The 27,749-nt window shown below is 47.7% G+C and overlaps 2 protein-coding genes across 2 annotated transcripts; both read left to right on the top strand.

The window, feature by feature from the left end:
- Window positions 1–378: 378 nt before the first annotated feature.
- On the top strand, window positions 379–25,999 carry LOC135822806 (uncharacterized). The gene is made up of 9 exons (XM_065335638.1): window positions 379–1,607; window positions 11,662–12,036; window positions 12,378–12,590; window positions 13,022–13,131; window positions 14,517–14,736; window positions 15,441–15,494; window positions 16,870–16,997; window positions 18,984–19,042; window positions 25,307–25,999. Exons 1-9 carry the CDS (start codon window positions 1,331–1,333, stop codon window positions 25,407–25,409), a joined length of 1,539 nt encoding a protein of 512 aa, XP_065191710.1. The 5' UTR covers window positions 379–1,330; the 3' UTR covers window positions 25,410–25,999.
- On the top strand, window positions 17,426–18,389 carry LOC135822957 (uncharacterized; the record flags this gene model as incomplete). The annotated part of the gene is made up of 2 exons (XM_065335798.1): window positions 17,426–17,435; window positions 17,710–18,389. Coding segments are annotated over exons 1-2 (690 nt in total), but the record flags the coding sequence as incomplete, so codon positions are not given.
- Window positions 26,000–27,749: the final 1,750 nt, after the last annotated feature.

Below are 27,749 nucleotides of genomic sequence, written 5' to 3'. Positions count from 1 at the left end.
GGAATACACTCTTCTTCCAGTTCCACACACGGCGTGAGGAAATCAGGCTCGAAAACCCATGCTGTCACAGTGTGTGATCAGTTACTTCCCATTTGAATCTCAAGCATAGCATAACCTCCGTAGCTGATTATTCTACTACACAATGACTGTCATGACAGTAGACTCTACACAGACTCAGTACACACACTCACCATGCTCACTGGATGCGGTCGGTTCGAGGTACTGTCTGTACTCTGTACTGTCGTAGCTTTTCTATTTCTTCTACCACCTGCAGGTGGATTTGTTGTCAATGTTGAGTGTGGACACTTGTCCAGAAATTTGTTGAATTTCCAGTGCAACTACCAGTGTCGACCACGACCCTGGCCCCCCAGTACAATGTAGTACCAAGTGGCAATGAAAACTCCTGCTGTGTTTTGTTCACAATGTTGCAGGTAAGTATTTCTGGAGATGACCCACGCGAACGTCGGACATGAAATCGATGTTTTCGCCGCCTGGAATGCTCGCCAGAACTGTTGGCAAGACCGAAACGCAGCCAGCACACTTCTTTTCGCCATATTCACCGTCTCAACCACTGAACCAGCCACTCTTCAAACCCAGCGTGTAATTCGATTTCTTGACACCAGCACTCATCGATGAATCGTCCTTCAACACTGGAAGAGTTCCTCGCTCTTGGCTGTACTGTGCTGTCTGACCAAGTCTGCAGCGCAAGCTGCCGCGTTGGAAACTACCATGGCGTCTACACACGCGGCAGCGATACTGCTGTTCGTTCCTTCGAATGTATCGCTGTATGAAGTGAAGTGATTTGCGACGTATGTCGATGTAGACGTTCTATTCATCCATTGCTAGTAGCTAGGCCACATATTCAGGACAACAACGGCGCTCGCGCACTTGTCGATAAGGACATTTCGTTCACGTCGTGGATTGGCCATCGGCAACGAACAGAGAGTGAGAGGGTGTTAGCATTTCCGATGCTTCATTTTGTAGTTTTTGAGCGGAGCGTGACGGCTGAGGTTAGAGTTCGTCGCGTTCGGCAAATGTCGGGAGATCGAGGCGGACAGAAATAGCCAGAAATCCCCGCTTGCTCCGGCACCATCTTCGGCGAGGCGTGAGAACTCCATCTGTCTTCTACTCGTAGATCTGCTCCTGCTTCAGCTACTCCGATCCTGCGTTATTCAAGATTCTCAAACGGATATCAGCAGACCCGCTTCTGACAAGTCGTCCGGCAGAAAACCGGTCTCGGTAGAACCCGGAACCGACGCTCCGTGAAGGTGGATCGAACCGGAACCAGTCCACTCCGAGCTCGTGAGGAGTCCAGGCGATTTGGTGAGTGATGAAGAAGGAATGTAGCGAGCCTGGGGGCAAATCCTGCACATGCTCAAGAGATCAAGGGAACGAACTCGCCTCAGGGATCGTGCGAATAGTTCACCGTTCCCCACGTGTGCAGCTTCAATGCCAACGGCAATGGTGTGTGCGTACTGCCCTGGATAGATTGACAGGCATGGCTGGATTAGTCCTGCTAGTAGTAGCCCTGTTTCTGGCGAATTGTGGATGTGAGTCTGCACCAGCGCAAGAATCGCCAGCAGTGGGGACAAGCCGGGAGCAAGACGGTAAGACTTACCATAATAATTTATATTATCAGCCATGGCTTGTTTTGTACACGTACATTGCAATGCACAAGTGAGCGTCCTGTCTGTGAGGAAGCCGAGAGGATTTGGTCAGCTCAGCTACATGGCTAAGCCTCTTCTCCACCGCATCCATCTCTTCTCCATTCACAGTACATGTACACGTAGGTGGCTTTTTGTAAAAGAATTAAAAACGAGACAAGACAAGTTCAAGTATCGTACCAAAGTAGAAATGGTGTGCTGGTCAGCTGCCATGCCGACACTAGGCTGGTGTGCTGGTGAGCTGCCATGCCGACACTAGGCTGATGTACAGTCCTGCTCGATGAAATCCAGTCGCGTCACTCAAGTTCAGTGCGCCGTGCACCATTTCTCAGCCCAGCGTTCGCAGGTCCAGGGCTGCGCAACGCCCGGCGCATACATGATTGCATCGACTGGATTTCATTGAGCAGAACTGTACTTTGAGCCTGGTCACACATGCACTCTTTACGGCGACACTGCCCGCAAAGCGATGCTTAAAATATTTGAAAAAATCCACAGCAAAGGCAAAAAGCTATGTTCCTGCATCCGGGAAAAACTCAGAATCACTGCCCCTGCTATTCTGAGGGGGAACCTGTGACCCCAAAGCCACCCGATTCACCTTTTGAGTTTTGAAAGTGCAGTGGTTGGTGATGGTTTGTTGTACTTGTGCCGGATTTTTTGACTACAGTCGACCCTCTCTAATCCGGCACTTGTTTATCCAACACCCTTGCAAACCAGCACACTTTTTTGGAAAACGGATTTTTCAGTTCATTTTCTACGCTTTAATCCGGCACTTGAATTCCGCCTCCAGCAGCAATTTTCTGCAACAAATCACTCAAACTGTACATAATTCGATTTTCTAATCCAGCAGTTGTACATCGCACACGGTCAGGGAGCATTGTAACATACACAACACATGTACCATACACTTGGGAATATCCTATGCCAGTGCATAGGATATTCCCAAGTGTATGTTGAAGACATGCATTCCACAAAGTGCTTGGATTGACACAGAAAATCCCTACGTTTTGACGTACGACACAAACATGTACGCTAACAGGTGGGCCGGGTTGGAGGGCAGGATTTGATAATCCAGCACCCTTGTTTATCCAGCAGAAAATGCTGTTGCAAAAGGTGCCGGATTAGAGTGGGACGACTGTACAAACTTTTGATTTGAGGTGAAATGTGAATAGTGTTCTTTTCCAACAATGAAGTGCCAGTGGACTGCTGAGAGCAAGCAATTTTATTCTGGTACTTCGGTGATTTGTTTCGGGATGCGACTGGTGACTTTTGATTTGAGGATCTGGAGATGCATTTACACGGGATCGGGAACAAACTACAGTTGAACATCAATTATCCGCACATCGACTATCCGACCATTCGATTATCCGTAACAGTTTTTTTGGGCGCACGTGCCGTAGAGTACGCACTGTGCATGTAGTGAGCCATTCAAAAAAATACGAAAATTTTGAAAAGTAGCACTCTATTCTATTTACAATGTACATGTACATGTATTTACAGTGTGTTTTCTTATCCGGAACATTTGCCTTATCTGAACACCGCCTGACAGTTGTCTGCCCAGAGGTGGTCGGATAATCGATGTTCAACTGTACTAGTATCGTGTTTTCAACGATGAAATGGACATCCAAGAGCTAGTCACATATAATACTGTAATTTCACAAATTTTCGATTTACTTTTATTTTCGGTACTTTCGGTGCGTCTGTTTCATACCTAAAATTTGAATACACCAAACAAACACTAACACACATAATAATCCAATAGGGAATTGCTTCTCTGTACCTGAAATTTCTGTTCACCTAACCTGGACTTTTGCCCTCATACCGGAAATATTGAGCACCTAAAATTTCTGAAATTAGTACCTGGACAATGTTTCAATGTTAGTAAAACAGAGAGGTTCCAGGCTGTCCAAGAGAGTGCTCAATACGGAGAGGCAGAGCTAGTTCAAACAATAAGAGGACAAAAAAAGGGGTTTTACTCCATATGACATTGTATTAGTAGATTGCCAACTGTCCAGGTGTTGGTATCAACAGTGTTGTGAACCCTCTAAGATTCTCTAAATTGTCAGGATCGTACGACCACACGGCACGAGGACAACTCTTATCCTTTACACAGTATATTTCACTTCATCTGATAATTAACAATGAACACTAATAACACCAGCTATTTATAGCATGCAGAAAACAGCGTACATGCAAAACATAAGCATATAAAACTGGACATAACAGCGTATACAGCAAAACGCACACAACGCATATAGCGTATGCCATGCAGCAACATCAGCGGTACGGCGGAGTCGAAAGACACCATTGCGACGAATACAATGCCATAAGCGCGAAGGCCTTTCCCAATTGAGAACTGGTGGTTTACAACATTCTCCCCACCAAAGGGCTTCTCACCGCCGTACAACAATGCACACAAGTCAAAAACGATCCGGGGCTCTGACTACGCGCCCAGAACGCGTCATCTCCTGCTGCCGTGGTGGTGGTAACGGTGCTGGCGGTTCATACGCTGGCTGCTGAGGGACGATAGCAGGTTGAGCGGTATCGGCAAGCCCAGGAGCCACGTCCTGTGACGATACTTCTAATGGCACTAACCTTTGGATCGGCCTCAACAGGGTACTGGTACTCAACTTAACCTTGGCAACACGACGCTTGCCATCTCGACCAGGGAATAACTCGATGATCCGTCCCAAACGCCAGAACTGTTTGCGCTTGGTATCATCGAGAACAAAGACAACATCACCCACAGCTAAAGGGCGCGACGTGGTCTGTTGGTGCTTGTTCAGCTGACTTAGGTACTCCACCTCCCAACGATTCTTGACATGCTTCAGTGTCTGACTGAGGTAACGCAATCTCGCTGACATATGCGTAGCGTCCGGGGTACCTGCTGGCTTCGCTGACGACATCCAAATGTTACCCATCATCATTGCAGGGGTTACTGGTGGCTCATCCAGGCTATCAGACACATAAGTTAACGGACGACTATTCACCACTGCTTCAACCTCATACAAGATGGTCTCAAGCTCCTGAACCTTCAGAAACGCTGTTCCCATTACCTTTTTCAAGGCACTCTTCACTGTACCAACCATTCGCTCATAGAAGCCTCCATGCCATGGTGCAGCTGGAGGATTGAACATCCATGGCACACTCAGTTTGTCAGATGCCGCCTTGAACGTTGTAGCGTTGTCAGACCTGATCCGAGACGGCAAACTACGTCTCGCGACAAACTTCCGAAATGCCATCAAGAATGACTCGGTACTTAAACTATCGACCACCTCCAAGTGAACTGCTCTGGTGGTGGCACACACAAACAATGCTATCCATACCTTCGGAGATGACTCACCACGGCGCACGTACAACGGACCAGCATAGTCGATGCCGGTAGTTGCGAACGGCCTCTCGTGAACAACTCGGTCTTCTGGCAGCGGCGGGCAGACTTCTGAGGCAGCCTTAGCCTTGTAGCGGCGGCATGTAACACATCGCTGAGTAATGTTGCGTAGCGCTCGTCGACCACCGATAATCCAGAATTTCTGACGGATAAACGACAAGACTCCTTCTACACCTTGGTGCATCCTTTCAACATGCATTTTCTCCAACAGCAAATCGGTCAGATGATGTTTGCCTAACAGGACTGGGTGCTTGGCTCCATACGCCAACTCGCTGTGCTGAAGTCGTCCCCCGGCTCTGAGCACTCCATGCTCATCCAGAAACGGTGCAAGCTGATACACCTTCGACCCGGGCTTCACTGGTTGACCTTGCTTGATCAGCTCAAGATCCTCAGCGAAACATGCGGCTTGAACGATGCGGTACAATACGTTGTCTGCTGCAAAATAGAGTTCAGCACGAGGCTCAGTGTGCTTCCACTGCAACATCCGAGTCACCATGCCCTGTGCCCTCGACCATTTACTGAATCGGAGCCACCATTCCTTATCAGATTCTCGACTACAGGTGGTGGCTGACACTCGTACTTCTACACTGGACTCATCTGTAGCTGCGGTTGAGGATGCGGTGGGCCAGTCATTGGGCTCCGTGATCCAGGTTGGTCCGCCCCTCCAGAACGGACTACGGATCTGCTGTGCACTACTCCCACGCGACGGTAAATCTGCTGGGTTGTGAAGGCCCGGGCAATGGTTCCACACAATGCCGACCTTCTTCGATATCTCTTGGACTTGACTGACGCGGTTAGCCACAAATGTTTTCCATTTGTACGATGGATTACTGATCCAATGAACGGTAGTGAGACTGTCAGTCCAGCCATAGACTTGCGTGACGGTAACACGCAGCTCCTTCACCACAAACTCAGCGTAGCGAGCCGCTAAACATACTGCTTGTAACTCAAGGCGGGCTAACGTGGGCGGAGACACAGGTGACACTTTGGCCTTGGCAAATACCAAGTGCGACTGTCCATTGACGACTGCATACAAACAACATCCAAACGCTTTCTCACTGGCATCGGCGAAGGCATGAAGCGCAATCGGCGTGTCAAGATTGCAGCAAATCCAACGTGGTATTTCAATGCTCACCACTTCGGCCAACTCTCCCCACCATTGCGCACATGCGGCTGCGATGCCATCAGGCAACATATCATCCCAGTCGCCTCCGACTTTCCAGGCTTGCTGTAGCAGTATCTTTCCCGGCACAACTGCCGGTGCTGCTAGACCTAGCGGATCAAACACTGATGCAACACACTTGAGGAGGGCTCGCCGGGTCCAAACAGACGGCCTATCGGACTCGCCTAGCGCTGCTATGCTGAGCAAGTCATCACTGGTTTTCCATTTCAGACCGAGGACTTTATCTCCGGCCTCTGGATCGCACGGGATTTCGTTGCCTCGCCACTTGCGTAACTCCCTGCCAGCATCCGTAAGCACACGCACGCTGAACTCTTGCATCTCCTTGGCTTCCGAGGCATTTGACACACTAGAGACCAAATCGTCAACGTAGAAACTCGTGAGCAAGAGATCAATACGATCTCGCTCTTTGGGTGCAGACAACGCCCGTAGCTCCTTCAAGTGATGCTGAATCACCGCAGTAAGCATGTACGGCGAGCAGTTTACGCCAAATGGCAGTTTCGTTAGCCTCCAGGTTAACAGTTCATCGCTGTCGCTTCGACCGGGCCACAAGAAACGCAGGTACGGACGGTCTTCGGGATTAACCGCGACCATGAAGAAAGCCTTGCGGATGTCCGCTTGCAGCGCGCTCTTATATTCACGGAACCGTAATAGCATACCTGCGAGACTCGGCAATAGCGACGGTCCAGGGTCAACCATGTCGTTCAACGACTTGCCATCTGGAGCCGTCGCCGAGGCATTGAACACCACTCTTAACTTCGTGGTTGCAGCGTGCTCGCGGAATACACCATGATGCGGTACATAGTACCCGGCATCGCTCTCACATGGCTCCAGCTCAATTGCTCCAAGCTCGCGGTACTCCCTGATCAGCACATCATCATAGAGCGCACGCTTCCCATTCCTCTTCAGCTTTTCAAGAAGCCGCGTTGCGATGACTCTAGCTTGAGCAAAGTTATCCGTTGGGCGACGCTCATTTCGCCACAAGAGACCCACTTGGTACCCGCTGCCCTGGCGACATAGCGGGAAAGATGGCAGGTGCTGATGTTGTTCTGGAGGTTCATCCAACTGCCATAGTTGTTCAATGTGGGCTGTGACACATGACACGGTCACCGGCTGACTGTTTCGACTTGGTGCAGACGCTGGACCAGATAATACATTACCTATCTCTGTGTTCCACACCGTCTCACCATTAACTTCCTTCTTGCTGTGCAGTACAGCGTTGATATAGTCTGCACCAATCAGCATATGTATTTCGTCTGATGTCCCTTGTTGAGGCTTGTCACTCAGCTCTACTCCCCAACTGTGCCACTGGGCAATGGTCTGCGGACTTGCGCACTTCAGGTCCATCTCAAGCGTTGGTTTCACGAACGCGCGTACCCGAATGCTAGCGGAGCTACCCTGGATCGTGATGGCGTACTTATCCATGCGCTGTTGGGTTGGTTCCGCGCCGAACGGCTTCACCTCTACATTTTCAACCCCAACGTGTTCTGCATCGATTGCTGACACCAACGCTGCAGTCACGAATGACGCCTCAGCACCCGAGTCCAGGAACACGCGAACCTTCGCGTTTCGAGTTCTTCCCTCAACTCGTGCCACTCCGGTCATCAGCCGCACACTTGGCGAGTGTAGACAGCACGACCCAACATTCTTCTCCGTAACTATCTCAGTCGGTTTCTCCCGGCTGTAACCTGCTCTATCCAACACCTCATGTATTAGCAGGTGGTGTTTCCTCTGGCATTTCGTGCATCTCGAGCCTGACCGACATTCTCTAGCCATATGGCCATACTTAAGGCAGTTCCAGCAGAGTCTCTCTCGCTGCAGAAAACCCTTTCTCCCTTCCAGTGGCAGCGACTTTAGCTGCTTCTCTGCATCTGCGACCGATATCGCCATGCACTGTGCCGACGCCGTGGGCCTTGGCACGGATCGTTCTACTGGCTTCCTGGCAGTATCACCCTGTCGTCCGTGCGCGACCTGGTAAGACGCGCCGTGCTCCTGTACCTGGCGCAGTGACATCCCGTAGCACTGCCGTTCGACCAGGTACGTCTTCATCTCAGGTCCGCATTGCTCCAAGATTACCTGCTTTGCCATTGCTTGCAGCACCGGGGACATTTTACCTATATCGGCGCTATACTTGGTGTCCACCTCGCCATCTTCTGTCATAGCGAGTGTGGCCCACACTTCTACTTCTCGGCAAACACGGACAACGTATTGGTGAAACGACTCATCTGACCGCTGCTTGCCGGTCAGCAATGTCTTCCACGCTTTATCCGGAGTCTTTCCGAGCGAGGCGAGCAACTCTCGCTTCGCTTCCTCGTAATTATTGCATCCAATACATATCCTCTCCGCTTTGCTACCCGCTAGCGCGATGCGCAGTCGCAGCAGCCATTCGCTTTCTTCGAACTCGTTCTTGGAGCAGATGTCCTCGAACAGGTCAAGATAACGCTCCAATGGCTGCGTTCCATCATATGAGGGGATTTTCATCAACGGTTGACGCCCCCCGCTGTTACTGGGAGCTTCCTCTGTACCTCCCATCGCGGCTTTACCATCACCCTCATACGCATTGGCGATGCGCTCGTTAATCTCCTTTAGTGTTTTGTCAAACTCGGTGCGGAGCGCCTCCTCTCGCCGTCTGGCACTGCGCTCCTCACGCTCCTCGTACTGTTGGAGCCTCTGCTCCACATGTTCCATCAACAACTCGCCTTCTAATCCTAACCGAACTCCATTGGCGATAAAGCTGGCTTCCAAATTGTGTAGTTGCTCTGCCATGCTCGCTCCTATCCTGGCGTGGTCGCCAAATGTTGTGAACCCTCTAAGATTCTCTAAATTGTCAGGATCGTACGACCACACGGCACGAGGACAACTCTTATCCTTTACACAGTATATTTCACTTCATCTGATAATTAACAATGAACACTAATAACACCAGCTATTTATAGCATGCAGAAAACAGCGTACATGCAAAACATAAGCATATAAAACTGGACATAACAGCGTATACAGCAAAACGCACACAACGCATATAGCGTATGCCATGCAGCAACATCAGCGGTACGGCGGAGTCGAAAGACACCATTGCGACGAATACAATGCCATAAGCGCGAAGGCCTTTCCCAATTGAGAACTGGTGGTTTACAACAAACAGGGAGCCTGATCTGTATCAGGTACGGCTGCGGTTAAACTTTTCTAAGCACTCGCTGCGGTTAGCCTCTTGTCCAACACCTGATAGTCCAGATGTTGTGGTCGTCCAAAGCCGGTCTGTACTGCTGGCATAGGTCACTGTAGAAACACACAGCTTTTCCGATTACGAAATAAAGTCACGGTGTATTCCCTGTTGCCAGCTCAGCCCTGTTTTCATTAATGGTCATGCACTCATGTCTCTCTTATCTGAACCTCGAAGTTACGGGCACCTGAGTCTACCGGACACCCCGTGGGTGTGTTTTAGTGGAAATGTTACCACTCTTTTGTCATTCAGTGCGGCAATCGTGACGCCAAATGGCAGATCTCCGGCCCTCCCCCATTGGCAGGTATGTAATTTGGAGATAGAGGGACTTTTCAAAGTTATGGCCAGTGCCCGGTCTCTGGATGGCCCGGATAAGCGAGATGCAAGTGTATGTGCTGGCCTGCACGGGAAGATGGCCAGGGTTGGGTCTTGTTTTGTGGTTGTCTCCACATGTCTATTGTAGGGCTGTGTTCTTAGCAATAAAAATAAAAAGTGATATTGACATACCACTGTGCATATGTCAAATGCCAGAAAGCTGTTCCTGCAATTAATTCAAGTCAACACCTTGCCAGTGAGATGACTCTCCCTTCAGTCTGCTTGCATGATCCCGTCATGTTGGAGTATGTAAATTAATTAATCAACCAGGTGTTCCCAGTGCAAAGTTCATGTCAGCAGCTGAGATTGAGTGCTTTATATGTAGTGTGATAGGATTAAGAGAGAAGGAAACAGGTCAGTAGTAGCGTTGCGACATTGCAATCAGTCAGGGCAGGCAGGTGTGCATTACCCTACAAAGAGGAGATCATCGGATTGGCACCTGGCATGTTGATTCTCTTCTACTAGTATATCATTGTCAGTACTTGAACTGTACTACTTGGGATTATACAAACTGAGACATGCACTTCACTGTGGCTAACTCTTCACCATCTGACTTGAGATGGTGCAAATCGTGACACTTTTTGACGTTCGATATGGATTGGGATGTTTGTTTATGGAAGTTTTATAGCTTTTTAAAAGTCTGTGAGATAGTGTAGGTATATTTGTACAGTCATGTGACATGATCCCAGTTCTTAGCACTGTAGTGGTATCCGTGTTATGTCATCATGTTACTCTGTACCAGTACCGTAAAGTACCGTTGATCCGCCCCCACGCCATGTCGCTTTCCCAGCTGGATTTTCGGCAGGGGCGGGAATTAGATCAAGGCTGTCAAGTGCAGTACGACGTACAACGCCGTGGAAGTTCAGACTCGATGTGCTGGATTGTGCACATTTTCATCCTGCATTGGCACGTGTTGTGTACAGCAGTGCATGCGTCGGTTCAACATTGTATTTCGTTGTATACGCCGAAATCGCTCCACAGGTGGAAAATCGACAGGGGGCGGCAATTAGAGAGGGAGCGGATCAACGGTACTTTACGGTAGTAGTCATCAGGGGCGTAGCAGCCGGTCCTGCCGGTTGCGCCCGATCACGTTTCTTGCATCCTATAAATTTCAAAACATTTCCTGGGAGATCCCCCCCCCCCCCCCCCACCACCGGATCACCTCCAACAGCAGTGTTACATGCCTGGTTATACTGTTTGATATGCTCCTGGGAGTCATTATTTTCTTGATGATGCTCTCATGGGCTAAATATTAGAACTGAAGAATTTTGACAGAGTGCTGGTGCGTGCATCTTACTGCTTGAAGGCACCTCCATCTTACGCACTTCGACACAGGCTCTCAGCTGGACTGAAGAGAAAATGCTGCATTGGTATTGCACTGATCAGGGCAATGCCCCGGTGATGCCGATTTAGTGAAATATTGGCCCCCATTTCTCTTTTTCCAACTTTTGGATATTTTACACTTTTCGGATCATCCTGTTGGTGGGTTCTGCTGCATCGTTGCATGCGTAAAACATTGTGTTTGACCATGGAGATTGCGAATCTATCCTTCTTCGATCAATCAATATCTGGCTTGCATCGACCATCGACCATGGAGTCATCAAATACCGGTATTTGACGACTCCCTGACCTCGACGCTTTTCTCACTTTTCATTTTATTTTAAAGAATCAACTCTGAACCTGTGGTGATGCATGTGAGGTAGATGTGCAATGAAGTGTAAACAATGAACATTACAATGAACAGTTATTCCCTGTGGTGAACTGACCATTTTTCGCCCAAATCCCAGAAATGCCGCTGAGAATATCTTGTGGCTGTTGTTGCCGTGTTTATGTTCAGCTTTGGGCTTCTTGCTAAGTCAAGGAGCTAACCTGACGGATGTGCATCGACAGCAATACGGACCATACTTTCGCTTCAACACCACCATCACGTACAACACTACCAGGATATTCAACTCAACCGGAAAGTTCTTTATCATCTACAACAACACGATGCGCTATGTCAATCCTGGCAGCAATGTTCCAAACTTCCCGAATGTCCCTCCACCGGAAACACGCGTATGGACGTACAATGTGATGGTCACTTACCCACCACTAGTCGGACCACTACGTACACCTCCGCCATTGCATAGCACTGTGCAAATTCCACCTGGTAGCAACAGCCCTGTTGCCACTGTGCAGGAAGAGCTGACAACCACAGCGGCGGTTACAGAAGGTGATCAGTGTGTGGGAGTTGTTGTTGTTGTTGTTGTTGTTGTTGTTGTTGTTGTTGTTGTTGTTGTTGTTGTTGTTGTTGTTGTTGTTGTTGTCATTATAGGTTACTTCAAAGGCAATGTAAAGCTATGATTGATTTTGGATATACCTGTCAAAAGACACGCAAGGAGGCCATCATCCAAGAAGATATTGAGTTAAGAAGAGATGTGAGGATATCTTAATCTGGATACGGCTTGGAAAACTGGAGATGAGATGACACTGCCTTTGGTATCTGTGCGTCTTCTGCCCTGCCATTCTTTCCATTCTCTCCCCTGTTTTCATTTCATGCATGTATTTCTGCAGAAAGGACAACTGAGCCCCTGCCCACATCAGAGGCCATAGAAGCTACAGAAATACCAGACACTACAGAAACCATGGCAGTTGAACTAGAAACAACAGCAGCTGCCCTAACAACAGTAGCAGCAACCTCCCCTACAACGACAAGACCAGTAGCAGCAGCACTGGTAAAAGGCAACCAATGCTGGCTGAGAGAAACTTCCAGGAGAGACATAGTTGGTAAGTTAGACGTTAAATCTGGAATTACTGGCAGGCTAACAAACAAGGCATGCCTGAAACCCTGTGTATTTTATAATAGTGTTGACCGAGTCCTACAAATTAGTGGTTGCGACTCTGGTGAGGATTTGTTAGGAAAGGGTTTGCTCCCCACACTGGAGCTCCTGCTTTTCCGCCGACTTGACGTGACACTTGACTGACTCACGACTGCCATCCAGAGCATGCGGGAAGTCCATCGAACCGTCGAGTTGGCAAACCTGCAAGAAAGCATCACTCCCTGCTCAATACACAGTGTTTCAGGGAATTCACCCCTCATCAGTTGTACGCTTGAGACAATTACTGGCAGGTATGGACACGTTGCAGTGCATTGATCTAGTTCTGTTTCTTATCTAGTCCCTCAATCTCCCTTCCTGATTGGATTGTCTGCCTAACAGATGTGTACAACAGAGTGCGTACAATCCCCAGCTACGACTGTGGTGAAGTGGAGATTGGCACTGAGGAACATTCCCTGCTGACTCAGCAACATGATCTACGAAAGAACACAGTAAGGTAACACATGACCCAGTGTGTTTGTATGTCCATGACCCAGTGTGTTTGTATGTCCATGACCCAGTGTGCTTGTATGTCCATGACCCAGTGTGTTTGTATGCCCATGACCCAGTGTGTTTGTATGTCCATGACCCAGTGTGTTTGTATGCCCATGACCCAGTGTGTTTGTATGTCCATGACCCAGTGTGTTTGTATGTCCATGACCCAGTGTGTTTGTATGCCCATGACCCAGTGTGTTTGTATGTCCATGACCCAGTGTGTTTGTATGTCCATGACCCAGTGTGTTTGTATGTCCATGGCCCAGTGTGTTTGTATGTCCATGACCCAGTGTGTTTGTATGCCCATGACCCAGTGTGTTTGTATGTCCATGACCCAGTGTGTTTGTATGTGCATGACCCTGCCTCTTTACAAGTTATGCCCATGACTCAACATGCTTGTATAACCATGGCTCAGCATGTTTATATGTCCATGGTATGTGCAGCAAGGTAACATATGACCCAGCGTGTAGCCATGATACTAGTATGTGTACGTGTAGCATACACAGCAATGACTTCACTGAAGGAATATTATACTAGCAGCAGGACTCCGTAACCACGTACCGTATTATCTCTAATAATAAGCACGGTCTTTTATTTTTTCAATGTACCTCCGCCCCGTGCTATTATTGGAGACGTTCCTTTATTGGAGACTGTTCCATTATTATTTCAACCTCATTTCAGAGGCATGTTGCCATGCCAAATTTATTTATTTTATTTATTTTATTCCAAGCAATACATGGCTGGGGTAGCCAATGACCACTTTGCGTGGCGATTGCAGGGTTTTTATAGCCAACCATGGCACACACATTTCAGGGTTTTTTTGCCGGTACAGATAATGAATTTACACAGTGTGCATATAATGGAGACTGAGCACTCTATTTTTTGAATGCCGCCCCAAGGTGTTCTATTATTGGAGATGTGCTATTATTGGAGACTGTGCTTATATTAGAGATAATACGGTATGTAGCTGTGGTCCCCCGTTGACGAGCTAGCTGCATGGCGTGCTTCCTTCATTACATCATGTCACTGACTGCCTTCATTGCATCATGTACTGCCTTCATTATGTCATGTATTGCCTTCATTACATCATGTACTGCCTTCATTACATCATGTGCTGCCTTCATTACATCATGTGCTGCCTTCATTACGTCATGTGCTGCCTTCCTTATATCATGCCCCTACAGCCATGCAGTGTGTACATTCAAACGTTAGCGAGAAACCAAAGTGTGTAGCAGCAGCAGAAACAGCAGCAGCAATAGCAGCTATCGGTGTCTGTCTATCTGACTTCTGTTTTTCTATCGGCTTATTGTATTGTCTACATCTAACGACTGGAAATGTACAGATTTGCGCATTAGACGAGCACTGTCAAGTCAATGAGAAGATCCAGGACCTATTCCTGTCCAAAGGTGGAGTTGAAAACACCTTAACAGCAAGCGGGTGCGGCTGTCGAAATCGGGAAAGTCCGTGCCAGCGTCGCTCACTCATAGAGCGCCACTACCCAGGGACAGCGCTGGAGTCTGCCGTCGATGTGGGTGCTTGCCACGGTGTGTGTTCAAAGACTGGTAAGTTTGATTTCAATGGTTCAAAATGGCAGGCAGGATGTAGTGCAAACTTTGTTTTTGGAGCTCATCAGTTGTCACAGTGCAGACTAGTCCCAATGCAAGATACAGGCTTAGAGGTGGCATAGTGCACAGTGCACATTGCAGGCTAGTAGGAAGAGTGAAGGCTGCAGGCTAGGTGGTAAAGTACACAGTGCCCAGTGCAGGCTAGTAGTTCTAGTGAAAGCTACAGGCTAGGCTGCACAGTGCACAGTGCACAGTGCACAGTGCAGGCTAGAAGTCACAGGGCACAGTACAGGCTACTAGGACTGAGAGTGCAGACTCACTTCTGCCTTGCACTTGGCAGAGCAATGCAAACAACTGGGTACAGGTATGATTGCAGCACATGTGCACTGTTGGCAAGTGAAATCCAACCTCTTGGATAAAGGATAGGCACGTTCACAGCACAGTCTAGTGTGGGTAGTGCTAGGTTCGTGTGGCCTCGGAGGCCGATGCACTTGTGAGGTTGGATTTCATTTGCCACCGCTGTACTTTGTGTCTGGTTTGCCCTGCACCTGTCGGGAGTATACACATAGTATTCATACGGTTAAGCCGAAAACAGGATTGAGAAGCCAAGTTTTAATAACATTTCCAGATGGCTACATATTACAGGGATGACTAGTTCCAGGCATTCACTGTGTAAATATCTGTGTACCTGTCCTGTACAGGAGAGGCATGTCAGGCTATTGAAGAGACGTCAGTGACAATACCTTCACCAGCAGGTACGCTATTGTGTAGGCCACAACCAGTGGCGGATCCAGTGATTTCTACAGGGGGGTTCCAGTATAGTCAAAACTGAATAGCTGATGCATGTGCATGAACGCGCATATGGTTGCCAGAAGTACATTTATTAAAGCTAGGGGGTTCCGCGGAACCCCTGGAACCCCTCCTGGACCCGCCCCCTACAATGGCAGTTCTGCATTGAGATTGATTGTATATAATTATACTCCGGTTGCGCCAACCGCATCCCTGTGTTGCCTGCTGATTACATTGATCATGAAACTCAGAGTTGCTACAAACTAACCCTGCTCCACTGTGTTGTACACTCTGCATCAAGAAAGATAACAAGTTGCACATGTTCTGTTCCCGCTGCAAGGCACGCACCGTATGAATACATGACACAAGATGAATACTAAACTGTTAGAAGTTTCCTGGCCTTTGGGGGATCGCAATGTAGTGTTGGAATGGCGGGGGGGGGGGGGGCATTGCCTTTGTGTGTACACCAGTGGGCTCTATGACATCACTGTGCTAGGCATTTGTGGTAAATTTCCACTAAAATCACCGTCATGTCATCCACTCCCGGTTGAATCACAACGCATACAACACATCCCCACCATGAAAAGTGCATGCCAATGAGGATAGTGTGATTAATGTCCCTTCTTTCTCATCCTTAGTTTATTTGGAACTCGTGGCCAGGCACAAGGGTAACATGGGTTCAGAGAATGGGATTTTCGGTCTTCGACCACGTTGTGTAGGGTGTCCCACCAATTAAGGAGCTGCATCTGCACCTTCATCCTTGATGGTGATGGTATTCCTTAAGCGGGATTCACAGAAGCTTTTTTGCGATGCGACACGCGATGCGACAGACGCGAAACCGGGAAAACCCCAAATCGCAGCCATGTCGCACCCCACGCAACTGCCGCAACTGGGCCATCGCAGGCCATCGCAGAAGTTGAGCTTGGCTCAACTTTTGCGATGCGATGCGATGCGACAAGCGATTTGGTGTACGATTTTGACCTTTTCTACAGCAAAGTTGTACAAAGGTGCAAGAGTTGCCTATAAATTTTTACAAGTTGTGTCAAACCGCGCGAATATCATGGTGACGTACCCAAATCAGCAAAACTTTGTCGCATCGCTGACTTCTTCTGTGAATGGTATTTTGCGAGTTCGCATCGCACGCATCCATCGCAGATCGCGTTGCATCACGTGTCGCATCGCAAAAAAGCTTCTGTGAATCCCGCTTAAAGGTTCGGAAATTAACTCTGATGGAATCTCATCATCAAGGGAAAAATAGATAAGCATTGCCTCAGAGTAGCCATCAACCACTATGCATGCTGTACTGTTGTCTAATGAGTGATTCTGTGTGTTACACTGCAGGCCAAACATGCGTGAAGAACATCACAGCATGCGGCTGTGCTGGCTCGTGTGTGTTCCAGCGGCAGAGAGAGGTCTACAGAGAACTGAAATTGAGACCAGATGGTAATGGGACTTACGTCGTTGATAAGGTATGTTCTTTGTTATTGTAGCGTACATGTACAGGGGTTAAGGTGATACCAAGCCTAGTAACCGTCTCTACTCTTTCAAGCCATCCGACCTTCTCTCTCATCATTCTCTCTCTTCAGTCTCTCTCTGCCTATCTCAACCCATCCACATGTTAATCCATCCATGCACACACCTATCCATCCATGCACACACCTATCCATCCATGCACACACCTATCCATCCATCCATTCATCTACAGTCCATTCATTGGAAACTGGCACCCTAACTTTTTGGTGTCTCTCTCACATAGTTGTAGATATCGTGAAAACAACAGTACATCCTGCATTGTGTGACCCGTGCAATTACTCCTTGCCACATTTGAGGCCAGAAAAGTCCAAGAACAGGGAAATAGAAATTCAGCCAGGTTTTAAAATATTAGGACAGGTATGCCATGGCAAAACGTATGGGGAAGCAGACCTAAAACCCAGATTTTTGAGATTTAAAGTGGGTTTTTGATCCTCAATTCGGCCCAAATCAAACTTTCAAAAGCCAGCGGGCCAGTTTCCGATGAATGGACTGTATACATCCATCCATCAATCCGCCATCCACCCTCCCATCTATTCAACCATCCATCTGTCCATCCATCCATCCATCCATCCACCCATCCATCCATCCACCCACCCATCTATCTATCCACCCATCCATCCATCTGTACATCCATCCATCCATCCACAGACCCACCCTCCCGCCCATCCATTCATCCATCCATCCATCCACAAATCCATCCATCCAACCATCCACCCATCCACCCATCCACCCATCCATCCACCCATCCATCCACCCATCCATCCACCCATCCATCCATCCACCCATCCATCCACCCACCCACCCACCTACCCACCCACTCAACCACCCACCCATCCATCCATCCATCCACAAATCCATCCATCCAACCATCCACCCATCCATCCACTCATCCATCCACCCATCCACCCATCCATCCACCCACCCACCTACCCACCCACTCACCCACCCACCCATCCATCCAGCTATCCATCCACCCATCCATCCATCCATCCACCCATCCATCCACCCATCCATCCGTCCACCCATCCATCCACCCATCCATCCACCCATCCACCCATCCATCCACCCACCCACCTACCCACCCACTCACCCACCCACCCATCCATCCATCTACCCATCCACCCATCCATCCATCCATCCATCCAGCCATCCATCCACCCATTCATCCGTCCACCCATCCATCCACCCATCCATCCACCCATCCATCCACCCATCCACCCATCCACCCACCCATCTACCCACCCACTCACCCACCTACCCACCCACTCACCCACCCACCCATCCACTCACCCACCCACCCATCCATCCATCTACCCATCCACCCATCCATCCATCTATCCATCCATCCATCCATCTATCCATCCATCCATCCATCCACCCACCCACCCATCCATCCATCTACCCATCCACCCACCCATCCACCCATCCACCCATCCATCCATCCATCCATCCATCCATCCATCCACCCATCCATCCATCCATCCATCCATCTATCCATCCATCCATCCACCCATCTATCCATCCATCCATCCATCCATCCGTCCATCCATCCACATGTCCATCCATCCATCCATCCATCCATCCATCCACCCACCCACCCACCCATCCGTCCATCCATCTATCCTTCCTTCCTATTATACTGTCATTTCACAAATTTTCGGTGTACTTTTATTTTCGGTACTTTCGGTGGGTCTGTTTCATACCTAAACTTTCAATACACCGAACAAACCTAACAAACATAATCCAATAGGGAACTGCTTGTCTGTACCGAAAATTTCTGCTCACCTAACCTAGCCTGTTGCCCTCATACCGAAAATATTGAGCACCGAAAATTTCGGAAATGAGAGTATACTGTGTATAACTAAGACTTCATACAATGTACGTGTGTTATATGCTATACTTGCTATACTGTTGATGTGCAGGTTGTCCAAACTGGTATCTGTGTTGGCACATGCACTCCTCGCTATTGGCGATCGTTCAGGTAAGGCTGTTCAAATTAGCTAATCGTTGTCAACGTATTGACATGTACTGCCCCCCCCCCCCCCCCCCCCCACTGACGGTATTACTGTCGTGGACATGGTAATCCGGTCTGAGGTCAAACGGCCCAGGACGCTGGCCATGCAGTCGTGAGTACGCATATGATCAACATGTACACTGCATACAACATTCTGTTCGCACTGAGGGTGCCAGCCCCTCCGTCACTTGATCGGATTTCTATGTCCACGACAGTACATGCTGCTAGCGTGGGTTGCTAGATCAAAATGGATCTGATATGCTTTTGTGACTACAGAGATCGGCCATGTACTCTGTGGTGGTGTCTTTACGCACACGACTGAGATAACATGCAAACGGATTCTTGGCTACAACTATTGCTAAATAGCGTTGTAATGACCGCACATCAGCAGACACTACAACACCCTGGGGTCCATTACATACAGTGCTGTTCAATGAAATCCAGTCGCGAGAGTCAAGATGGCGCCGTGCACCTTTTCACAGCCCAGTGTTGGCAGGTCTAGAGCTGCACAACGGCCGTCGCGTACTTGAGACACTCGACTGGATGTCCTAGAGCAGCACTGTAGTTATGGACATGTACGTCTAGCATGGGCTGGTTTGTAATTCTAATGAATCTGGAAATGGTTGCTTGGTGTTTGTCCATGTACAGTCAACTTCGCTTATACCGGCACTCGGCGGGGCATCAGAAAAGTGTCCTTATTCGCGAATTCTCATGATATGTATTACAGTTAGATGTGACTTTGCTCTGGGCATGGAAATTCTGTCGTTATTCGCGAATTGCCGTTATATCCGCAGTCGTTGTTAGCGAAGTTGACTGTGCTGAACAGACCCAACGTGCAGCTTATCATCAAAATCAATACACTCCCATGCACAGTACTTCAGCCAAAAAATGGATTGTGGAGGATTTGGGAATGATCTTGCATCTCGGTCTTGACCATTTGTCTAAAAATGTCGTCACGCACGACAGGTCACCTGAATTGCCAGCCACTGTCACTGCCAAGTTGTTGTTCATCTCCATCGCAATGTGAATCGTACATTCTGGATTTGGTTTGAGAATATCAAAAAATACCGAACACCTAGTTCCAAGATTCATAATATTTTCAAGCAGCTCGAAGCTCTTGGAGAGTACCCTATGAACTGACCTCTTTATTGCAATGGTCTCAAGCTTGCCTGCTGTCGCAATGGTCTCAAGCTTGCCTGCTGTCGCAATGGTCTCAAGCTTGCCTGCTGTCGCAATGGTCTCAAGCTTGCCTGCTGTCGGCAGATTAGCAGTACGAAGAAGCCTAATACAATCTCCTTTAGATTTCCTGACACATCAAGGAGGTTCGATCCAGCTACGATGTTCCATGCAGTTCTGCACTTGGTAATTTCTTGCATCGACACCAGACCGGGTCATCCTTGGACGAGAAGCATTAATTCTGCCTGTCCTTTGACAACTCTTGATTTACATTGGGGAGTTGCGGTATATAGAAAGATGACAAGTTAGGGTAGAATGTGAAAGAATATGCGTGTCATTGCCGCTGTGAAGATGATCGTCAGTCTTGCCTTGAGTCCGGTTGTTTTGTGTCACTTAGGCTACTACGTCATGGCAGGTCAAAGCTATGTTTGAGCACAGATGGCACTAGCTTCATTGTTAATAGCGTGTTGTTGTTGACCATGGATGAAGCAGAACTTTCGAATCCAGGGTGGGCCCTGTGATCTGGTGATTTTTCCCCTTGGATACTGAGACTCGCTGCTAAAACATTACAAGACAAAGGTTGCGATTGGCGAACACACCAGTGTCCAGTGCCCTGGTTTCATGCTACTGTCGTCAATCTCCTGAATAATGATGGTAATGATGGGACGTCGGATTTAGCAACACCAGTTAGGAACCGCATCTGACGCCTGACCCTGGGGTGGTGGCGTCGCACAGAAGCGAAAAAGGCGGTTCTTGACCTGTCCTGTATGCTAAACCATGGCATTTTTTTTATTTCGTAACGTGGAAATGGTTTGGCCACATTGTCCGACAAAGCCCAAACTCTCCATTATACCAGGCACTGATGTTAGCCACTGACACCTCTGACATCAAGAAGCCACGCGGACGCCCCCCCCCCCCCCAATGTGGTGGATCGACACTGTCCGAAAAGATCTCAAGAGTGTCGAACTTACCATCAGCAATGCCCAAACCCAAGGTCATGACCGTAAACAATGGCGAGAAACTGTCAACAGATGCGTTAGCTCATGCTTTGAGTGACATGCGAAACAGTCAATTTTTCTTCAGATTTTTCCCATTTGTCTCTTTCCCTCAAACCAGTTAATTATTATTATTATTATTTACATGGAAAAATGTGGTTGATAAATATGGTGGTAAAGACACACCTGGCAATATGGCGGTAAACACACGCCTGCCCACACACGCTCTCTAGGCTGCAAAGTTCTGGCACAGAGCTCTCCTTCTCACCACCACCACCATCAGTTCGCGCCTGGCGCCTGCTCGATGCATGGCTGGCGAGCAGGCGCCAGGCGCGAACTGATGGTGGTGGCGGTGAGAAGGAGAGCTCTGTGCCAGAACTTTGCAGCCTAGAGAGCGTGTGTGGGCAGGCGTGTGTTTACCGCCATATTGCCAGGTGTGTCTTTACCACCATATTTATCAACCATAAGTACAGCTACAGTGATGTCTTCAACTTCATGGAAAAATGTGGGCACAAGGTATGCGATCGAGTCCACCAACCAAACCAGATTTTGAACAGTCACTTGTGCCCACAATTTTCCATGTTACAATTATTTTTTAATTGGCTAACTATCTGGATTTATTTATTTATTAATTAATTTATTTATTTTTTTGAAACTCGGATGTTGAGCCATAACTAAAATGTACAAAGGAAAAGTAAATATGGATACGAGTTAAGAGTAACTCTCCATCACTGTACTTGTAGCTGGATACTATATTATACAGTCAGAAAGTGCAATAACTAGGCCCAAAACTGACAGAGTACTGAGACATTCGACGTCCTGACACCTAGCTTCAACACATCTCCGTAGCGCTAACCGACAGCCTTCCAACTTGGAAGGTTCAAGGTTGTGGAAAGACCAAAGAGGGGAAGGCAAGCGCAACGAAAACGAGCAAAAACTACAGTCCCAACGGAACAAAGAATGTCGATTGTTACTGGACGATGACGAGACCAGTACGATATTTGACAAAGCGGTCTAACTACAATTCGAAGCAGCAAAGCAGCACACCACCCAACTTGGGTGGGTCATAAATATCAAAGATAAGTAAAGAAAGGGGAAGGTTTGCAAAAACGAATTGTACAAGCCGAAAGCCAAACTCCTACAGTACTCCTCATGCATGACGTTGTGATGGACAAGTTGACTACAAAACAAGTTGTTTCACACGACGTACGTTTCGTCGTATGGTCCGTGACGGCTCATCAGGTGTGCAATTTGAAACTCGGATGTTGAGCCATAAATAAATGTAGAAAAGGAAAGGACATATGGATACGAGTTAAGAGTAACTCTCCATCACTGTAACTGGATGTGTTGAGTTCGAAACAGGACGACTGACGACACATTATCCAGACATTACAACGGGAACAGGTAGGTTGGAGGAACGACATTTATTATAGACGACGAGACAAGAGACCAAGACGAACGAAACGACTACATTGAAGAGTGAGAAAAGAGAGAGCGAGAAAAGAGAGAGAGAGAGATCAAGTCTGAACGGCAAGATAAAGGGCCTGGGTAGCTATGGCAAATATGGGCGCGCAAGTAGCTACCCAGGCCAGCGGAACAAAAGGAGACAAAAGGTGAGTACGTAAGTGCATGCAGGCCAGCTAGAAAAGGTACGGGAGGAGGTACCTAACATACCACCCCTCCATGAAAAAAAATCCCGCGTCCTCGCGGAGAGAAAAAAAAGAGAGAAAAAGATTTTAAAAAAATGAACTGGAGGAGAAAACACACACACACACAGACACACACACACACATACTGCACGCGCGCATGGATCTCACGAAAGTGTGTACTAAAATGCACTCGTACAGATCATTCCTGTACTACTTATTGTGTGTAATAACTATTGGAGTTTGACGAGGAGCGTGAATTACTAGTATTTTGCACGGCTAATACAGCCTAGTTACACTTTTGCAAAACATCCAAAAATTAGAGCGTGGCTCACCATGATCGAACTCCTAACTTGGTAATGTTTTACGAACACACGCGCGCGCGCACACACACTACAAAAAAATTCACGAAAATAAATTTGACGAAGAAGCATACAAAAAAAAGAAAGAGAGAAAGGTAGCTGACCTGCATGGCTTGAACGAGAATAGAGGAGGTAAGGTTGGCGTAGGAGAGACGAGTTTGATAGAGACGAGACGAGGTTGGCATAGGAGAGACGAGACTGACATGGACGAGACGAGGTTGATATAGACGAGACGAATGGTGGTTGAGGACGGCTGGGCATGGGATGATCTCAGGGTCGTGGGTCGATCAATAATCGGGCGCCAATGTTGAGTTCGAAACAGGACGACTGACGACACATTATCCAGACATTACAACGGGAACAGGTAGGTTGGGGGAACGACATTTATTATAGATGACGAGACAAGAGACCAAGACGAACGAAACGACTACATTGAAGAGTGAGAAAAGAGAGAGCGAGAAAAGAGAGAGAGATCAAGTCTGAACGGCAAGGTAAAGGGCCTGGGTAGCTATGGCAAATATGGGCGCGCAAGTAGCTACCCAGGCCAACGGAACAAAAGGAGACAAAAGGTGAGTACGTAAGTGCATGCAGGCCAGCTAGAAAAGGTACGGGAGGAGGTACCTAACAGATGCTATATACAGCCAGCAAGTGCAATAACTAGGCACAAAACTGACAGAGTACTGAGACATTCAACGTCCTGACACCTAGCTTCAACACATCTCCGTAGCGCTAACCGACAGCCTTCCAACTTGGAAGGTTCAATTTATTTATTTATTTATTTATATATTTATTGTCACAACAGGTATGTATAGTTATGCTCACATGGAAGCCCAGGCGTAAACTTGTAGTTACTTGGTCCTTTTATCTTTTTATAGAACAACAACTCATGAACAACGACACATGAACAACAACTCATGAACAACGACACAACCAGACGTCTTGACCATTGAACTGCATACGTTCAACTTCATGAATAGCCACAATCGCGACTGATCACGACACTTTTCTCACGTGCGGTCAAGGGTCGTTTTTCGCAACTTAAATTATAAGCCTACACGATCCTCACTTCAGGTGACCACTCCATGTAACACATAGATTAGTATTGGATTCTTCCCGATAGGTGTCTCCAGAGTTTAATAGCTTCTGGATTGCCTCTAATGAGGAAGTGCCATTGAGTAGACACCCATGATTGATGGTCTGCCCTGCGCTGACTGTTTCGTTACGTACAGTCTTTCTCGACCCATGCTGTTGCCCGGTTTCTGTTGTGCGGAATGCTGCGCCCCAGACGTGGCAGCTACTTTGCCGTACCAGGAACCAAAACATGCAATCTGATGCCCAGTTGTCAGCACAAAGTGCTCGTCCGTATGCTTTTTTAGGAATGCGAATGCGCAAACAAAACTAGTTGGGGCAGGGATTATCCATTATGCTAGTAACTACAGCAGCGAATAACCGAAGCAAGTTTTAGACGTAGAAAGGGAAAAGGACATATGGATACGATTTAAGAGTAACTGTCCACCAATGTAACTAGATACTATATTATACAGTCAGAAAGTGCAACAACATACTGCATAGCAGGAAATTTTCGGACGGAATTTATTTTCGTACGATTTCGTACACGGCCTCTTTTGTACTAAAATTAATTCCTTGCTAAAATTTGTTCATGTGAAATTATGTACACTACGTATACATATGCGTTCTGCTTGCGAACACGTGTATTTAGCATGCAGCACTGTACGAAAATATAATCCGTACGAAAGGTCGAAATTCGGCTTTGTCCGAAAATATTTCCGTCCGAAAATATTTCCGTCCGAAAATATTTCCTGCTATACAGTATCCATACGTACTTTTCCTTTTTACATTAAGAATAGGCTCAACATCCGAGTTTCAAAGCATTAGGCGAGTGAAGAAAATGGACAGCTAAAATTATCTCCCTTCTAGCTCTTTTAGCATTGTCGGATTTCATGTTGTCCTTGTTTTCGAAGATTTTGTTGCTTCTTCCTTCCATTGATTCTCTTTTTTCTCTCAAAACTTTGTATGTGAATAACACTGCAGGACTCGCTGTGTACCGGATTGGCATTCCTACGAAGACTGGTTTGTTGGCCATCATGGAAAGCTGCTCAAAGCGCAAATAGTCACCGGGTGCATTTGCCAATGATGGGAAGTGCATCAGCAGCTTGGAAGAGAGAGAGAGAGAGAGAGAGAGAGAGAGAGAGAGAGAGAGAGAGAGAGAGAGAGAGAGAGAGAGAGGAAGAGAGAGAGACAGAGAGACAGAGACAGAGGAGGGAGGGAGAGCCGGATTCGTGTATGTGAGAGAGATAAAACAATTCGGTGCATTTTTAAAGCTTTGCTACGCCGATTGACTTGCACACTCTACCAGAGGCTGGCTTCAGCCCTCAGATGATCTATCCACTGTACATACTTGTAGTAGAAACCAAGCACCTCTCTAAACACTGCAGTCTTGCAAGCAGGGTTGAGAATGTCTGGTTCAAGGTGCAAAACCTTTTTGATTGTGAGTGTTCAAATGCAAATTATTTGAGTTCTGGACTGGCACCTGTCATGTATTTCGACTCAATGGAGTGCAAACTTGGTAGACAGCCAGATTATTCTAACTCAATGTCACCATTTCTCATGCATTTTCCCGCCCTGTAATGGCGGCTCTTTGTGTGACTACTTACTTGTTGTTGCCATGGTTTGCTTTAACACCTCGCCATGCCAAATCGTTTTGGTCACTGGCTTCTTTGCACCGTGGCTAGTGTACATATGGAAATACATGTATGTAACTTGGTAAATATAGTCATACGGTGGTAGCATCCCACGCTAGTGGAAAGCCGGTTCTTGACCCGCCCTGTACGCAAACCCTCGCATCCTTTTTTTGGGGGGGGGGGCATGTCAGGCTGCTTATACTGCTCCAAGGCCTTGTTTTTAGTGGCAGAACCAAGGCTCCAGCTCCCCGGTGGTGTGTGGCAGCCTATCACTATGAGCCCCAGCACTCAGCATCCGTGAATGTAACAGCAACTCAAACATCCAGAGTGCATCCTGAGCGATTGACTCGAGTTTACGAATTACGACAATGTTACTGACGTTTGGACTCGATAGCCCTGAGAGCCAAGGATTACATTTACTGACGTTTCTTGATGATTGTCTGACTTTCAGTGAAGGCATGTTTCTGTGACAGCCTCAGTGACACAGTGTTCCAGGCAATGCAAATGGGAATTTGGGGATGTGCATTCTCGCCACTCTCCAGTTACTCAGGTAACTTGGGTGCCATGCACAGCCACTAGAAATGCAACACTCAGTGACCTGCAGGGGACAGTCATCATTGTCAGATATATGTACATGTATTTGATGGCTACACACTGTCACAGTGAGAACGGCCTGAGCTGGGAGGCGATGCTTTTGCCTTCTTCTAACGACGTGGCCTGAGCTCTTCTGGCACAGTGGCATGTGATAACTATGGTATGTAATTGTTGACTTCTGCCATCTCCGTGTGCATGCTACCTCCTTTCAGTTTGTCCCGTGTATCACACCATTGTCTCAAGACACGTAATCATTGTGCTTTCCAGTTTCAAGTACATGCGCTAGTACATAGTACAATAGTCGTAGAGTTCTCGCATGGCGTGAGTGGAGCTTATAGGAGTAGGCCGAATATGTTAGTGGTTGGGGTACAGCGCACATATCCAGATCCAGATTCCAGGTCCGAGCTGTCACCAAGACACTATACTAGGGTGTATGCAATGACGTCACACAATGATTTGCTTTCAGGCTAGGTGTAGTAAAGTCAGTGTGGCATACGGCGTGATGGAGCTACATCAGTACATGTACTGATGTAGGTGTGCGATTACATTGTAGTGCAGTCAACACTCAGGACATCAGGTGACTCCTAGAGTTAGATAATAATAATAATGATCGCTGCCACACGCTGCACCTCACACCCTCCCTCGTTTTACAAACGAGTACTAGTATTAAACACATTGGGTTAATTAGCACAAATACGAATACGCACACATACCAGCATACATGTACAACCAGACTCATTACCCTAAATGAATTATTGTGAGAGTACGAGCTACAATGTGGGTCATTTACTTGCAAATCTGTCTTGGGAAATGTCTTGTTCACACCATCAATCAGGCAGCCACTTCTCATGATTGATGCATGCACATTATAGTCATAGGTGGTGACAAACTTGAAGGTGTTCCAAGGGGAGTACATTAGCACCTGCTCTCACCGCGCGCCGGTCTTACATTTACTGAGTCGTCCGTGATGATTGTAGCGGCCACCACAGCTTTCACCAGTATCGGCATGATGAATTCCAAGCCTCATAAAACTTTGCCTTTATAAATCCCGCTTTTCAAGTGCATCTACATGTGCTAACAGTAGTTGAATACAGTAAAACCTGGAAGTAAAGTAAGTAAATTATCGTGTCCGTTCCCGAAGGGAACTCACGACGGCCGCTAACACCCGGTAAACCCTAGCGGCAGATGCAGCGCCTAAC

The sequence above is a fragment of the Sycon ciliatum genome, chromosome 8 (assembly GCF_964019385.1).
Source record: "Sycon ciliatum chromosome 8, ocSycCili1.1, whole genome shotgun sequence".
Taxonomy (NCBI): Eukaryota; Metazoa; Porifera; class Calcarea; order Leucosolenida; family Sycettidae; genus Sycon; species Sycon ciliatum.
Note: the sequence above shows the minus strand (reverse complement) of the source record. Positions and strands in the feature narration are given on the sequence as shown.

Coding starts and splice junctions, on each gene's coding strand:
- LOC135822806 (XM_065335638.1), top strand. CDS start 1,331: ATGAAGAAGGAATGTAGCGAGCCTGGGGGCAAATCCTGCACATGCTCA. Junction 16,998..18,983: donor GGACTTACGTCGTTGATAAG/GTATGTTCTTTG, acceptor GTTGATGTGCAG/GTTGTCCAAACTGGTATCTG. Junction 19,043..25,306: donor CGCTATTGGCGATCGTTCAG/GTAAGGCTGTTC, acceptor ATAACACTGCAG/GACTCGCTGTGTACCGGATT.